Below are 17,433 nucleotides of genomic sequence, written 5' to 3' on the forward strand. Positions count from 1 at the left end.
CTGTTTTATTGTCAGAAATAGAAACAAACTGAACCGTAATAAATCTGAGATGAGTACACAGGTGTTAGTTCATCTGAACTTAATTCTAAATTCTTGAGAAGTGAACAAAAATTAAATAAAGTAAAATGATTGATTGATCCACTAACAACTCTAGGCTATAGCTTTTTCTGCCACACACACGACACAAATCGAAAAGTGAGTTAAGTGACAAACATTGCAATTGTGTTTCAGCTTTCCTAAATGAAGCTGTTTGGTGGTATTTTTCTGAAACAAGATATTGATAAGGACAATAGTCAAGCGAGTCAAAGATCAATCAAAGATTTGAGAAGGCGACTTGAAAATAAAAAAGAGTTGGCTACTTGAAAATGACTAGACTACAGAATATTTCTAAGGCAAGTATCATCGTTATCTTAGAAAATAGGTCTAGGCTATACGTTTGAAGTAAGCTTGTCTATTTTAAAAACTACTCTAAGGTATAGACTAAAACGCACGCCAAAGGCTTGTTTGCACTTTAATAAAAAGCTACTGCATTATTCGTTTGGTGCACAGGTTAATTAATCAATAGGCAGAAGTGAGCATCCGCTACTTTCAAACTAGCGCGCTACCTGCTACTCGAGTTAAAGTAGCGCGCGCTACCGCTATCAGCAATCGACAAAAGTAACGTGCTACCGCTACTCGGGTTAAAATAGCGCGCTACTTTGTCTTAACTTAAACTGACACAGGAAGCACTTTTTGACCTTAAATAACCTTAAAAGGGAAGGAAATATCCTTTCTTATTCGTTTACAGTGCCACTTCAACATAGTTACAAAAACACGTTTTAGGTGAAATTTATTGTTGCGGATCTTCCAAAAACACGAGCATTTCGAAAATGCGAGTCGCAGAATCCTGCCCACTTTGGCTTCAGCACGTCTTTTCCAACGGAGAACAATCTCTCCATTGCAGTACCGGAAGGATTGGGGTATTGTGGGCTATTTAATTCAGAAACGTTGTAAATTGGCACTAGGAAGCTCAATAACTTGCTTCTGTCCGAATAAAAGGCATCCACTTGACTTTTCTTTCCGTAGGCTACCGATCGACGTTTCATGCGATGGCACCAACACACCAAACAATTCATTCTCGGAGTCGTGACTAGTGTTGGTGTCGCTCTTGTCGGTATCAACGTGGCTTGAAGTCTCCTGCAATAGTCGAATGGTTTTTGCATTGATTTTTTCAGGCATTGTTTCTCCAAATTGAAAAATCTCCAAAAGCGAGTCATTTAATACACTTTCAATTGGAAAGAGGTTATAATAGCGGGTTTTCGACACAAAAAAGTAGCGCCTCTCCGCTACATTGAAAAAATAAAGTAGCGCGCTACCGCCCACCTCTGTCAATAGCCTAAGCTTGATTTCAGGAAAATATAGGTTTTCATGAAAGATTAGACTACACTATAGAGTAATTAGTTGCAAAGATTTGCCGAGTAACATTTCTAATTCTACCACCAGACGGATGAGCGGCTATGTAATCGGTCTCACGAGTGTGGTGATATAGGCTACCGGTAGTGACTTGCACCAAACATAAAAGTTAATGTAGGCTGCACCTAATTAGCCTAGCTACTTTGACAAATTAAGCAAAATGACCATAATTCTAATTTAAATGCTTGTTTGCTTTGAGGAATTGCCAATAATGCTAATTGCTAGTTTATTCAATGATGCCTTTGAGAAAGTGATACGAGAATGAGCTTTTGTACAAAAAAGCATGGCTGCGGGGGTCAGCCATAAACCGAGCAGTCGTTACATTTTTGACCCGACTCTGCATGTTACCACCGAGATAATGAGAAGTTATGTTAGTGAAGTTAGTGATCCACACTCCACAGCCCTGCAAAAAAGCATAACAAGACTGTTAGGCTATGCTTTTTTATGTTATAATCAAACTAGACCGTTATAATCAAACTGTCATGTCGTATTCACTAAGGTTCTTTTGCCTGATGTCGTCGCTAAAGTATGAAGATTATGTACCGTACAACTCAGTTGTATAAGCAGAAACGTCTTTGCAGAAACAAAATTTTTCTACGATGGTTCAACTCTGGTGGTGTGCGCCCTAGTATCACCCTTCAAGGACAGCTCTTTATAATCCGCTGGCAACGACAAGCGAAAACGTCACTCCGTCATTGGGTGACTGGGCCTGCGTCACTGCTAAAGAGTCGAGTTTTGTGTGTTTGTTTTTTATTTACGAATATACTCGTGCAAAAATTGAAAATAAAAAGTTATGCCAAAAAATATAAGGACCTAACAGAGAGCTCAACAGTAACAGAAGTGACACAGGACAGCGTTCTAAGAGGTGACGAAATTCACAGTAGACAATTTGACAAGCAACCGCGAAAAAAAATTTGCCGAGCCATTAGCGACATAGCACACAAGATAATAGTGCAGCATTCGATATTACATTTGAAGATTATATTCATTTCTAGTGATACGAGTACGTTTGAAATTCTGCCAACAACACTGCCAGGAAAACAATGGACGCACCAACAATCGACTCACGGGTGCTTATGATTAAACACACCAGGTTGCTCTGCTTGTGTCATCAAAGATTCTTCACTGTAAAGATATTACGTAGAAATTAGGGGAGCTATTAATCCTAGTAGTGTCCGTTTTTTTCCCATCCAGAGAATTGTGTCTGTCTACATCAGAGGTGACGAACCTGCGGCCCGTCAAAGAATTTTGTGCGGCCCGCAAAACAATTTGATAATCGCTCATGCATTAGACAAAAGACATCTCAAAGCTGTTTTATGTCTTCACTGGTACACCGATTTACGTTTCGATTCTGCGTAAGATAATTTCAACTGTGTGGGTTTTATTACTTTCATCTGCCGTTTGTTACTTTTCATGAATAATATCTTGAGTCGCTTCTAATAGATTTTATAGTAGGTTACGATTAAAAAGTTGTGTGCCCGATAACTCATGAGTAATTGACAAAGTGGCCGGCGCGACCGCAAAAAGGTTCGTCACCCCTGGTCTATATCATTAGTTGGTAAAGACAATCATATCATAAAACTGCACTTATAACAGTTTCGTAGCAAGAAAGCAGGTAAGGACATCTAAATGAAAACAGTGCTACTGAATATATACAGTTATAGGTACTACCGGGGGATTGTTCACGCGGGAGTTGGATGCATATAAATTTATATGCATTAATTGAGATCCACAACCAAACGCCAAGATGCTGTGCAAACGGTTACCTCGATCAGTCAAAAGTACCGTACTAAAAGTCTTAGACGAATATTTTCACCATGTTAAGATGGGAATGGCAAAAGGACTTCTACAATATAAACCTTTAAGTCATCACGTTAAGCTTATAAAGCCGATACATCAAATAAAACCTGATCCTTTTCAACAATTGACGCAGTCATCGAACTGAGCACGAAATAATACAGTAGCCATCATACTTTCTGAAAGATGGTCTCCGGGCAGCGAAATTTTTTTTCCCACGAGATTTCTGTCTCATTGATTTTAGTCACTTTAAAAGTAAGATTTTCCGAAAGTGTTTGAGAGATTGGTTGATTCAGATTGCAAAATAACTATTTGCCAATAAAATTCTGCAATGATAATAAAATATAAGCTTTCCCTAACCCTACTTTTTTGAAAAGCTCTTGTGCACCGCAAAAATTAATTTAAAGAAAAAAAAAATTTTGACTTCGCCGGGCGTCGAACCCTCGTTCTCACGATTACTAGGCAGAGAATGAAACCACTCAACCAACCGTGCCAACGAGAAAATGTTGCATTCACACGGTTTTAATACAAACTTTTACCAAAATATGTAAATGAGACAGAAATCTCGTGGGAAAAAATATTTCGCCTCCGGGCAAGTCTTTGCATTTATGCATATTGTGTTTGTTTGTTTTTTCAAGCAGACGTGTTTCTCTGCTCATTTATCATTCAAACATTCCAACAAATCAAATCTCCAAACCAAGTGTCGAAGTAAACCAAGAAAGTTCATGCCAGTGATTTTCAACTTTTTGTAGCGAAAATCACTTTCGACCAATATGCCAGTGGACCACTTAGTAGATGTTGGAAACTAATGCTGGGTGTTGTTGCACACAGCTGTTGAGAAATACTAATTAATTCAACGGGACTGCGATAACTCCGAGTCAATGAAGAATGTTTGCGACATTGTCACAAGTCACGTGCTCCCCACAGCACGCATGACTGATCAGCTGACGTAGTAGCGAACGACATCCCGTCCGGATGCCACCTGCATTGGATGACTTTGTCTTTGTGGTGGGAACACTTGAAGGAAGTTGTTGCAGTCGCGTCGAAGTCTACGAAGTGCACATAAAAAGAAATTGCAAAATATTTAGATTTGTGGCACAGAAAAGAACATAGACTTTTGCTATTTTGTTAGTTTCATTTCATTCATTCCAGTACGACCGGCTTCTCTAAGCAATGTTAATACATCGTAGCCACGGTTAGCCAATCTACAACAGCAGCGCCAAGCCATTACTATAGTATTCACACTTTACAACTTTCATTATTTTACATTTCCGGTTATCTCATTAGATAATTACATCACTTTGCTATTCAACAATAGGATCGGAGCTGACCTGCGTGGATAGCGCTGGTGTCAGTCACCACTGCAGTCCCATCGTACGAACTGGTGAGGAGGATGTTGCTCTTCATTGGGTGGAATCTCACACTCCGCACCTCTCCACTGTGGACAGTGAACTCCTGGAGGAATCGAACGCGTCAAGTCACGAACGCGATAAATAAACCCGATAAATAGTAACGCGATAAATAGTAACGCGATAAATAGTAAAAAGCTTCGAAACTTAACGATGGAAAAGACGATAACCTTCTCGCGGTTCACCCTGTCAGTACTGATTTTTCAGGAAGCTACTCATCGTCTAGGCTTGCGGGCTGACAGCCGCATAAACACCGAGTGGGTGGTAAAAGGATAAACCCTCGGCCCACCTTCGGAAAGATGTCTAACTTTCAACAAGCACCTTCAAGGCCCAGCACTATACCATGGGAAATCACCATCGGCACATGGAATGTACGAGGCCTTAATGCTGAAACCATTGCAACAAAGAACCTGAAAAACTACAATCTTTTCATGAATGAGACTAAAACTGAATTCACCCACATATTTCTTGCAGACACAAATGAAACTGATGCTGATAGCCTACCGATTCGAGGAAACGAAAAATGGCGTACACACAAACTTTTGGGATCATTGTTGTGCAGCACTGCCGATGTCAAATCCCGCTGCAATTTAGGCAATGTCGCTTTCAGATCACACTGGAAACTATGGAGCAAGAGATCGAGAATCCCATTACAGTTGCGACTAAGATTGTACAACGCGTACTGCATCCCAATTATGATCTACAACTGTAATAGCTGGTCTGTTACCAAAGGAAGTCTTGAAAGATTGGATGCCTGTCATCGAAGACATTTACGTGTCATAACTGGTCATACTTGGCCAAACAGTCTTATCTCGAACAAAAATCTCTACAAAATATGCAACAGTGAACCATTGTCTTGCAAGATCTCCACCATGAGATGGAACATGTTTGGACACATTCTGAGACTTCACCAGGACTCACCTCCTCAGAAAGCCCTTGAATTTGCAATAATTGGCAGCAAAAAGTACCAAGGCCGAACCGGACGTCACCGTACCAATTTATTACAACTGCTGAGATCTGACATCAGAAAAGCTGGCCTGGGATCCCTGCTCAGCACACCACATCTCCATCGATTGCAAAACATCGCAAAGGACAAAACAGAATGGAGATCCTATCAAATTACCTTGTTGAAAGACTGATCGAAGCCAGCGGATGCCAAACGATTTGGCTACACTGGCGGCGGAGACAGTTACAATAATAAACTTAACGATGCGTAAAAGTTGCGGAAGACACGAAATTATTTGATTTCAACTTGATATGTTAAGCGTTCAAAGGTCGTTCAAAGGCGTTCGAAGGTCGCAGCACGCCGCCATCACCTCCCACCGTCTTCAATTTCAATTAAAGACTTTTCAGGAACCCAATCTTTGCAATCGCACACGCACTTACAAATATAAGTGGACTACAAAATTGTAATCGAAAAATGTAGAGATATCTAAAGAGGAGGATACGAAGGCTCGCAGCGATCGCCTTTCTCACGACACCACCAGGGTGGTAGCTTGTAGCGCGTTGAACATGCGGTTCTTTTTAAAACTGCAGAAAGTTTTATAGTGCGGCTGGTACTAGCAAATATTATGTAGAGAATGTTTAAAGAATAACTTACTTGTTTGAAAAGACTACCAGTAAGGTGTTTTTCTTAACAAAGCCTTTGCAGTAGGCACACTGGCACAGTATAAAGCAAGTACACGGGTAGTTGAATTAACAAGTAACCATGAGCATGCGGTAAATACCCAGGCTGGATATCAACAGCGTAATGCAGGTACGTAATCACAACAAGCTTGTGAAGGTTAGATACAGAGTTGTCGGGGAGAGAGCCTATGATCTGGATTCTAGACGATGTTATGACATTATCGGGAACAGATGACACTGGAATAACAATAACGTAGAAGAAAACCTCTGAAATTTAACTGGAAAGCGAGAGCGCTGCCTTGAGCTATTAAAATAATGTCACCCGAATAGCACACTTTGCAAATTTGACATCGCCAGAAATTCTTTGCAGAAACGCTACAATGGCTTCACCAACGGACAGGCAGTTTTGAAAAATAAACGACTTAAACTCACCGAGACCGACTTGCCGGCCTTCAAATCATACAAGGACACCACCTTATCGTCGCGTCCAACCGCCAGGTAGTTCCCAGTCCCGTCCACACACACGCTAGTGGGGATGGCGTGCTGATCAGAGGACGTTCCAAACCCAAGAACACTGATGCACCTAAAGATGAGGACAATGCAATAATGTACAGTGAGGAGGAGTTTATGCAATGATATAGACCAGAGATTGGTTCCCTCTTTGTAAACAACTAAATTTTAAACCACTTGAATCTTGAATATGATTTACTAAATGTGGAAATCTTCATCTTCGGACTGATAAATCTTCTTTCAGAGATCAATCCTGGCAGTTTCGCATACTTGAGTGGCTTTAAACCACTGACGCAGGCCCGGTCACCGAGATTGACAGAGTGAAGTTTCCGATTGTTGAAGTGTTATGTCTGAATTATTCCATCCATTAGGTGCCGCCCGAGGTCCAACCCGTCGAGTAGCGAAACAAAAAAACAAACAAAACCACTGGTTTACCCCCAATATAATAGCACATACAATGCGATATTCAAATCATTTCGAACCTAACAATTCCAGGGGGTCCCCACTGAAATTTGACAAAAAAGTTTTTTTTGAACAACCCTAATGTACAATCATGTAAAGACAAAAGTAAAAATGGTTCCATGGTCGGCTAGAAAGTGTCGGGACTGAGATAGGACCTTCTGAAAGATTCCATAAGTTGGTTGTTGGAAAATTTTTTAAAGATTAAATGAAAACTCCTACCTGGCGGTGCGAAGGTCCCATAACCTTACTGATCTATCCTGGGATGCGGAGGCAAGAAGACCCTTTGGCCAGGAGTACAGGGACAACACTTGATCTGGAATGCCAAGGATGAAGTTAAAAACAAAACGAACATATGAGTCATGAATTAATCTCACCTCAAAAAACATGCAATCTCAATTTGGTAGCCTTGTTACGTAATGTGGTGGCAAAAACATTTTTTACCAAGACTTTTACTTGCACGGGAAACAAACACAGTCAAGTTCGATAACCGAGCTATCTTTGGTTAAAGCTTTCGCCGGCGAGAAGCAAAGCTGAGGTTAGTAGACAACAAAGTCATTTTTTGTCTTGCGATTTGGCATTTCTGTTAAAATGTACAGTAATTAAGTAAATAACAGTAATTAAGTAAAATACAGTAAATTAAGTAATTACAGTAATTAAATTGTAATTTTCATTTCCTCACCTGAGTGGCCATTGAGCTGGTGGACAACGGTGTCGACGTCGCAAGCGTAGGTGTACACCACAAAATCGCTACCGCCCCCGCTCGCCAACATTGAACTGTTGCTGTAGCCTGTCAGGAAGGTGACGTCACGGATGACGCCATCGTGGTGGCCAAGGTGATACTGCGGGCCTGGGGAGAACCACAATTGGTAAGATTCTATTTGAATATCATTGATGAATCACATGGGGTTCGGGGGTTTTATAATTGGCCCAATACGATGCAAATCACTCGCCTTGGGAAGTGTCAAGGCCGTCACATTGTACCAAGGTCATTTCACATTCTTTGGGGTCATGTGGATAGTAGGACACGAAAGGCATGATAATAGCGAGTGTAATCTTTCATTAACCCTCATTCTCAGTATTTTTGCATATAGCATATAACAACCACATTCATATGCTACGATTGGTGTGCTCTTCTTCTTGGTCACTCTTCTTCTTTGTATAAATCTTTATCTTATTCACAATTCCAAAGATCGAAGGGCTCTGCCATTTTCCACCTTTGAGCAGTGGCGGCGACTCGGTCTAGAACTCTAGACTAGATGTTTGGGCAGGTGTCGAGCAGCCATTGAATTGATTCGTCATCCAGTTCGCGAAGACCACGCACGCGCATTCGACGCATGATCTTAGTTTAGAAGCAATGTAGTGCGTGCTTCAACCAACAGAGCCACTCACCTTGCAAGACTTGAGTGTCGTGGTCGTAATTGAATATCTTTATCAACTTGTCGTTGGAACAGGTGGCTAGTATGTTGCCTTGCTCTACAAAGCGACATCGTATTAACTAGAGAAACTTTATCAAAATTGTGTAAAGGAGCGATATTATTTACATGAAAATGTCCACGAATATCACCGAAACTGATCACGCATTCCATCACATTCCTATTGAATTTCTGTGGGTGCAAACTTTTAAACAGCTTTATAGATGCGTGATATATTGGAAAGACAGTGTAGCATAGTGCACAGACGGCCTTGTGGGATGGCCGATTGTGAAGACTTTTACGTCACTTTACAGCACTTTTCATTATCATCATTACAATACTAAAGGATGTCATGTTTTGTGGGTAAAAAGCGCTCTAGCTTGCCCCACCCTTCTCTAAAGTGTGGCTACATGGACTGACCGTTCCAAGCAAGAGAGTATATCGATCCTTGGTGGACCTGGGATCTCTTCGCTATCAGATGCATCCACTCTGGATTACGAGTCTTTGTGGTTCGTCTGAATACCATAAGAGATCATCACTGATGTCATTACAAAAGCGTCATTGATGTCATAAAGCGTCAATGCCGTTATACTAAGATGAATGACCGTGTAAAGCGCACTCAGGTGGCATTTCATGTACACACAAGTGAGTCAGTCAGCAACGGAAGCGATCAAAGTAAACTTTATTTGTTAGCACAAAATCAAAACAAATTGTTTTTAAGCCGACATAAATTTTGTTTCGTTGCTCTGAACAACCCTTAAAGATTATGCTTCTACAATGAACGCTTCAAAGTTGTTAAGTCAACAGAAACAACATCTGCCAGCAAAGCGGCCGCTATAGCGAGAAAAGAGAGAACAACTGCACGACACAACAAACACCGGCTGCGTGGCCGAATGGTTGCACGGACCCCGGTTCGAAATTGTCAACATCAAATTGTGTTAACGAGACACTGAACTTGAAACTGTCTGCTTTGTGAAGCACTGAGAGCAAAGCATATCTGCGATGGACACAGAGCTATATAAAACAGACATTATCATTGAACTTTATCATCATTATTGCCTTCACGTTTCGCAAAATCTTCCGTGATCGGAACTCGGAATAAATCTGGAGTCGATAAAAGATTGTCAACACACGTCACACAACAGTGCAAGGGAGGCGTGTAATTAAAACAAGAGAGATAAGCTTACGGTTGAGGCGTCAAGGCTTGCTTTGGTACGGCACACAGCTTCAATACATGTGAGTTGGAACCAACAGCAAATGCGGCACCGCGCGGATGGAATGCTACAGCCCTGATCGCCGCTAGGTCTTCAGTTTTCTCAAGAGGATGATAAGAATACTCCAACCCTGATAAACAAACAAAAGAAAGGGTGATAGCTGAAGAAAACAATGCAGTGCAATACCGAGCCAAGCAAACAAAAAGCAGAAGTGACGAGAAGTTACTTTAACCTAAACCTTAAAAATAACTTCGCAAAATAAAACTAATTCTCTATAAAAAATAAAGAAACCAACGCACTACCTGACTACTCACTATAGTACAGCGAGCATTGTGTTTCGCTAACCATACCGGTGTAGCCTCCAAGTCCACACTAGCCATCAAGACTTTTCCAAAAACATGTGTTTCTCGGCAGTCGAGTGTAGCAAGAATTGACGAGCCAAGAATTGATGAGCACAGCCTCATGGGCGAAACACGTGTCTATCGCTGTCAATTCTTGCTACAATTGACTGCCGAGAAACACAAATTCGATAAACACGAAAATCTATCATTTGTTAGGCTATTATTTTATTCCCTTTAATATTCATACTAGAATTCAAGAATTTTAAAAACGATGAGAAACGCAGACAGAACAATCACTGGCAGCATTGACAACATGACTCAGCAACATGTAAGCAGCAACTCACCATACGGTCTCTTTGGAGAGATGTTGGAAAGCTTGGTTTGGCCTCCGGAGTACATATGTCCAGTTGGGGGCCGGGAGTTCGGTTCCCCCACTTGCCCGGCAACTAGGGGTGATGTGACGCCCACTAGTGACGATGACATAGAATGTCGACCAGCATTGAGAGACGAAGTGGGGTTTTGAGTTACAGAAGGACCATTTCCGATCGGGGAGTTGAGAGCAATGGCCGGGAGTGGAGAGGCGTTACGGGGGCCATCGCCTTGGTCTTGGGTTGCTGATGAAACATCACAAAATATTTGTGAATGCGCTAAAAAGGTAATGGTGAGTCCCATACTTGATCCAAGCATCATTCGAATTTCGCGTAATTCGGACGGCGTCATAGTGTCGTGTACCAATTTTGTTATATAAGATGAAATGGGCACACGTGGTGTATATATTCCTCACCTCCTGGCATCAAGTTCTTCCTCAGGGAGTTTGCTCTTTCCTCCTTCTGCCGGATATCCTCCATAATCTTGTTGTAGTTCTCACGAGCCGACTCTCGCTCCGCCACGTAATTCGAATATGAATCCTGAGTGAGTAATGAAGAGGAAATTTAGGAGAGAACTTTAATAATAATAATCATGTTTTAATTTGAGTCCATTGCGGTAATACTAGCGATCACATAGTACACTGCGATCACAGACGCGATACGACAGGAAGTCACGAGGTGACATGTAGTATTCGAGTCAGCTGCTCCCCTTACTTTTGGCAGGTAATGAAGTGTCCTTTGCCAAGGCACAGCCACGTGCTCTGGAGCGGAGTCGAACCCACGTCCTTTCGAACGTCGCGCAGACGTTCTCACCACTCGGCTACGCAGCCGAAATAAGAAAACTTTCACAAACGTACGGGATTAAAAATCGAACCAATGGAGCGCGAAACGTCACTGAAACAAAACAACTTGTGCGTTTCTGCTTATACTTTCGCATTCATCAGATGAGCGTTGTTGCAACTACTGCAAGAAGAGAACAAGTTCTTGGTAGGTAAGACACGAAACAGAGAAACTCTGCTGTATCTCACCAATGCAACAAAACGTTGAGGTGTTGGTTTCTGTTCAGAAACAAAACTCATCACATCCGGCACTTCATGCTTCTCGTGCGGTATTGCTATTGCTGAGAGGTTTTCGATACCAGCTAGCAGCCCACGAGCAACCACCAAGCTCCGGGTAAAATACATGTCACGCAAAATAGCAACTAAAAAGCGGAATTCGTTGAAAAATAGAAGAAACAGAACGATCAAAAACATAATTCATTGTTGATCGGATACTTTTTTAACATTAGATCAAGGCGAATCTCCGGTCAATAAACTACTCACTCTCACACTAGTTTCCACTGGGATGTTGTTGGAAGATGTGGTGACCATCCCTGCGCTCCTGGACTGATGAGGTTCTTTAGGTGTTGGCTTTTGATTTTCAGCCTTCACTGTGGAGGAGGAATCATTTTGACTCGGAAGAGGACCATTCGATGCCACTTGCTGCCCGCTTGGATGAGACTTGTCTGGATTCTTCGAAGAGTTAACATCAATGGAAACCCTCTTCTTAGCGGGCGTGGGATTACGAACAGTTTTCTTGAAGCGACCAGTTTTGTTGGTCGCAGAATTATTAGAGATGTTACTTCCCACTTGGGTCTTTGTGGGTTCAACTGGATGCTTGGAATTATCAGGAGGTTCGTCAATAATGGTGGTCGCCTCACTGAAAGTGACACCCCACGGATTGAGGAAATTCCCGTTTTGCATGCTGGTGTTGACGTTTGAACTCATTCTGGGATCATGCATAAAAACAATTATGAATGAAAATATTCATCATCACTATTTATGACGCTTCAATCTTTCCAGTTTGAGAAGAAATGGGCACCAACCAAAACGACAGTAGACACAATTACAGCCGGCTACGGCAGACAATCGATTGCTTAGCAGCTCACCCATTGTGATGTGGCTCAATGGTGTCTGGTTGAGAAGGGCGGATATTCCACGGTGAGTTGACGATCTGCAGAAAAACAAAGCATTTGATCAACATGTCGACCTGTAGCTGATGTTTTGTTTACCATATTTGGCTTTGGCTAGACATGTGGACTACCTACAAGGCTACTATCAACTTCAAGCACAACAACGAAAAAACATTTTCTTTTCTATGATATTAACTTTGCCTACCATTAATGTTGGCTGCATAGCCAAGTAGTGGGAGCCCAAGCACGATGTTCGAATGGGCGCCGGTTCGACACCGCCTTAGAGCACACAGCTGTGTCTCGAAGGCGGTCTTCAGTAAGACAATCAATATTATTGTAGGTGGACTCGGCAGTTGATTTTGTTGCCTTTCTGTCCGCTTAATCCAAATCACCAACAACCGGTGGAAGCCCAGATGCAACAAAAATAATCACCTGAAGGTCTTCATAAGGATGCTCGCTGGTGAACACATCGTTGTCCTTTATGTTGGTAATCCAGTAATAGAGAGCCGCATCAGGAGGGCGTGGTTCCATGATAGTGTTGAGATGAGCAGCATTCCTGATCATGCCTGAGACGTTGAAAGATCACATCGTTAGACGAGTGCTAATAGAGATGTGAGGCGTTTTTTGTGATAAAAATAAAAATTGTAAGCAATCGGTAAAAATCTTAAATGATGAAACAGAGTCTTGGACTTTGTAGCACTAAACATGGTGCATGTACGATGAGTGTGTGACATGATAGACATGACAAGCAGATGAAAAAACATGACCGGCAGATGAAAAGTTAAAATAAACCTTTTCAACGTCAACAAGTCGCTATTACTGACATTTCTTACTCAATAAGGTAACAACAAAGAGACTTTGAACAGATTTGGCATTCGCCATTCAATTCAAAATGACGCCAACGCCCAACAGAAATTAAACGCACGAGTGAAGTGACGGTTTTTATGAAACAACTACATTGGATTGTTGAAAAAATGGTTGTATAGGGATAGTAAGATTGTGGATAAAACGAGTATAGTTCACTTTAAACAAGAAAAAAGACAAACCATTTGAAGGAATTGCTCCAGACGCCCTTCCATGGCAATATTGTGCGCACTGATCGTACAGCAAACCTTTGATGAGAAGAGACTTCAGCCTAAGAATGACATGACATCATTAAATGCATTTTTAATTAAATTCATTAACCAGAGAATATTCATGAGGTGAATTTCGTGATTCTAAACAAATATCAACAAAGTAATAAGGTTTAACAATGGTGGTTCCAGTCATTGTATTATCGAGAGATATTTTACAGAGTCTAAATTAAATCGGCTAAATTTAACACAATGAGGCGCCGTTTAGCAGATACTGATTTGAGCTTTCCAGTTAAATCCATTCCCGTCTCACTTGTTGCCTGGCTGGCTTGCTTGGCCGGTTCTCTCTGGCAAGAAGGGCGACACTAGTGAGGCTATGTCTTGAAATGCATCTTTCCTTGCCATTTGTTGCATGGACGCCGCCATCGTGTTTTTATCGCACTGAAAAGTTTTAGCTTAATCAAGACGCAAGTCAATGGCACAAAGCATTCTTATCAATCAGGACAGTTACGATTGAATTGAATTAATCAGCATAAAATATTGAATCGGTGGAAAAAAGTCGCTCATTGGATAAAACAAGTGTTGCTAAAGCAACACAATATCGTGAAAACCTCTGATAATGTGACATTGGCCCACAAGGGGAAGTGGTAATCACAATTAATATGCCAAAGTATTGTTAAACAAAACTTAAAAAGAGAAATAAAACATAGTAACTTTAGCGGGTTTAGCATACTTTATTTCATACTATTATCAAGTTGTTTGCGTGACGCAAACCAGACATATGTATACAGTACATTGGTATGTCAACCAGACATTTGTTGACAAGGGCCGGGGAGCACTTAAACCCAAACCTAACAACTTAAAGTGCAATTAAAGAGCACATCGCCTCTTGTGAAACGTGCACTGACAATGTCTCGATCGACCAATTTAAAATCATCTCTCGAGGCAGATCTGATTTTCAGACTAAGATCATGGAAGCCTTAAGAATCAAACGTAACAATCCATCTCTCAACCGGCAGTTATTCGCCTGTGGCTCATCGTTCCTTTTGTGTGTGTTCTAATTGTTTTGTCCAATGCCTGTAGTCTACACCTCACGTGATCTGTTTCCCACCGCATAATTTACTCGCAATCATTCTCGTATCATTTGTTCAGTTTGTGCTTTCAGTCCAGAGTGTCGTTACAGTTACAGTGCATAGTCAAATTTATCTTACGATTTTTCATTTTATGTATTGCAGATTTAATTCCTGATGAGGACACACGTACGTGTCGAAAACGTTTGAGTTTATTTTATTTAATTATGTTATATTTTGTGTGAAATAGAGTATGCTAAACCCGCTATAAAGTTACTATGTTTTATTTCTCTATGGTTCAACAAAGCAAACTCTCTACCAAAGCTTTATAAAACTTAAAAAATAAAACAAATATTTAATTTAAAACTATTTCTAAAAATAAAGGTGTTACAAAAAGTAAATTTGCATGAGGGAAAAACTTGAACTTGTTCCACAAATTATACTACGGGCGATATTCAACAAGGTCAAATTACGCTGCAACACGGCGAAACAAAATCACATGCAAAGCATTGTGCTATCATTGTGCGCAGTTAATCCCAGTCATGCGAGTCCCTATCATGGCTATGCTTTGTGTGGCACTTAAAACGGTCATGAACTCCAAAATAGACTACCCGGACGCAACTTGTGTAATGTTAACCCTACGACTATATTCACCAGTGATTGCCAGTAACTTTGCACGCCAGTCATCATTGCATTGAATTCTTCCTCAGTGAATAGTCCTTCCATCTCCTTTGTAGTATCCTGCGTTGAATAATGAATATAGCACTCGGACGATGTTATAATCAGAAGAATAGCTCTGCATTCTTCCAAGTGCTTTATTGCAAACAGCCAACATTCAGCATGACATCATGCGGAAACGCCAGTAAGCACAGTAGTTAGCTAAACGTGGTTCATCAATCACATTTCATAAAGCTGTTTCCGCACAATGAATGTCCTCCACTAACTTAATTTTAGCCTTAACTTTGCAGCTTCTTTACCACTCAGGGACAGGTTAATGATCCTGTCTTTAAGTCAAGGTTTTATTACCTACGACAGGATAATGTCGTCTTACCATAAAATATTTGTTGAAAGATATCACTTTCATACACGATATGAAATGAATAATGAGCTGAGTGTCAGAACAAAATCATTTGGAAAAAGTTCGATCACATAGGATCACTATAGCTTGGATCGTGTTGTTCTTACCTTCAATAATGTTGAAGCTTTTTTCTTTTCATCAAAACAAACTTCACAAAACTGCTGGCGAAACAATATTGGAAGAAGCTTCTTGGTAGGAAAAGTTTCTTCAAAATTTTACAAAATAATATAAGGTATTTCTAATCAGAACTGTTTTGTTAAACGCATCCATGCTTGTCACAACTAAACATTAAACAATGTAGAATTGTATATCAGTCCGCGCAAATACATGCTAGGCATGGAAAGAAGAAACCATTTATGATTTTCTGTGAACTACCTTTGTACAAATCAAGGAAAGGTTCCAAGTACTGACGTGTATCCAACAATCTTCCTTGAAATATGAACTTCTTCAGGGTGAGCAAAACATCTTGCGGTTCCTCAGGATCCACCTGTGGTTTAAGATGGATTGAACTCAGGAGGAAATTATTGGGAAACAATTCTTATTAAAAACATCCACTAAAAGTTTTCATGACCATAAACTTCAAAAATGCTACAATTTGAATTTATAAAATGAAAAAACAACAAAATTACATTTCAAGGAGATGTGGGAATTTGTGAAGTCATTAAGACCTCGATCGAACTAAAATGGAAGACGCCATTCTCCAGATTCACCCATGATTCCTGCTCATGACACATGGATATTGGATATGCACTAGTGCACCACTGATGATCCCAAACAAGGGTGAAATTCGAGTATGGTGTCTTCCATAGGGTTTTAATAAAATCACATTTGATGGTAAATGATTGAATTGATTCATGGCAAGAAGATTTTTCATGGATCCAAATTAAAAATCTTTGCAACTTCCAACTACGAAAAACCTTCCATTCACTATATTATATATATATATATTAAGGTTTGCATCAAAAATCAACTCTTCAAGTAAATGATTCAATTCATTTGTTCAGAACATATTTTATGACATAAAAATTGAATTGTTTTATCAAAGTAATTTTTGTTATAATGGTACAAAAAACAAAATTATGCACACAAAATTTCTACTTTGTGATAAAGAAAAAGTGTCATAACTTGACTGCGTTGTTAATGTTCATTGTTCAGTCTATTCATATATTATACTGTTGTACAACGATGAGATCACCTACCTCGGCCTCTAACTGTGCTGATTCTGCACTGTGATAGAGATTCCGTGATTGAAGAAAATCAACAATCAACTTAATAATATCATTATCATTTATTATCACTTTCATTGTCATAGACAATAATCTTATCTATATATATATTCTTAGTTACACTGGCATTCTGAAAGTAGATAAGAACACAAGTCACAAAGTAGAATAAGGTTCAATATTACGGGTGGCGACGATGTTGTCCCCTGCCGATGTTGTACCCCCGATGTCGTACCCTTGTACATCGGGACGCGCAATAATTTACGCCGCCAAAAAAAGCTTCATATGCGGCGCGCTGTTGGATTTTAGCTCGAGCGTCAATGCCCATGTCGTCCCGGTGAGTGATCATGAATCACGCTGCCGAACAGACTTCATAATGCGGCGGGCTGTTGTATTTTAGCTCGAGCGTCAATGCTCATGTCGTTCCCACTTCCCAGTGAGTGTTTA

At 40.5% G+C, this 17,433-nt stretch overlaps 1 protein-coding gene across 2 annotated transcripts; it reads right to left on the reverse strand.

Moving 5' to 3' along the window:
- Positions 1–2,199: 2,199 nt before the first annotated feature.
- Positions 2,200–17,071, reverse strand: LOC145778931 (uncharacterized). Of its 2 annotated transcripts, XM_082590522.1 has the most exons (19): positions 16,963–17,071; positions 16,139–16,250; positions 15,871–15,968; positions 15,340–15,426; positions 13,929–14,056; positions 13,589–13,677; positions 12,975–13,108; positions 12,519–12,583; positions 11,914–12,358; positions 11,008–11,131; positions 10,568–10,837; positions 9,856–10,012; positions 9,089–9,183; positions 8,646–8,729; positions 7,936–8,103; positions 7,476–7,569; positions 6,717–6,867; positions 4,581–4,704; positions 2,200–4,298 (listed from the first exon to the last, which is right to left on the reverse strand). In XM_082590522.1, exons 1-19 carry the CDS (start codon positions 17,065–17,067, stop codon positions 4,153–4,155), a joined length of 2,676 nt encoding a protein of 891 aa, XP_082446648.1. In that variant the 5' UTR covers positions 17,068–17,071; the 3' UTR covers positions 2,200–4,152. The 2 variants fall into 2 exon arrangements, with proteins under 2 accessions (XP_082446648.1, XP_082446653.1); XM_082590527.1 differs by lacking the exon at positions 15,340–15,426.
- Positions 17,072–17,433: the final 362 nt, after the last annotated feature.

This window comes from Aplidium turbinatum, chromosome 1, assembly GCF_918807975.1.
Source record: "Aplidium turbinatum chromosome 1, kaAplTurb1.1, whole genome shotgun sequence".
NCBI lineage: Eukaryota > Metazoa > Chordata > Ascidiacea > Aplousobranchia > Polyclinidae > Aplidium > Aplidium turbinatum.

What these genes read in the sequence shown, in the direction of transcription:
- LOC145778931 (XM_082590522.1), bottom strand. Translation starts at nt 17,067, where the DNA reads ATGAAAGTGATAATAAATGATAATGATATTATTAAGTTGATTGTTGAT. An exon ending in CAGCACAGTTAGAGGCCGAG is followed by an intron (nt 16,251 to 16,962) that starts GTAGGTGATCTC and finishes CTTAAACCACAG; the next exon opens with GTGGATCCTGAGGAACCGCA. An exon ending in TTTCCTTGATTTGTACAAAG is followed by an intron (nt 15,969 to 16,138) that starts GTAGTTCACAGA and finishes AAAATTTTGAAG; the next exon opens with AAACTTTTCCTACCAAGAAG.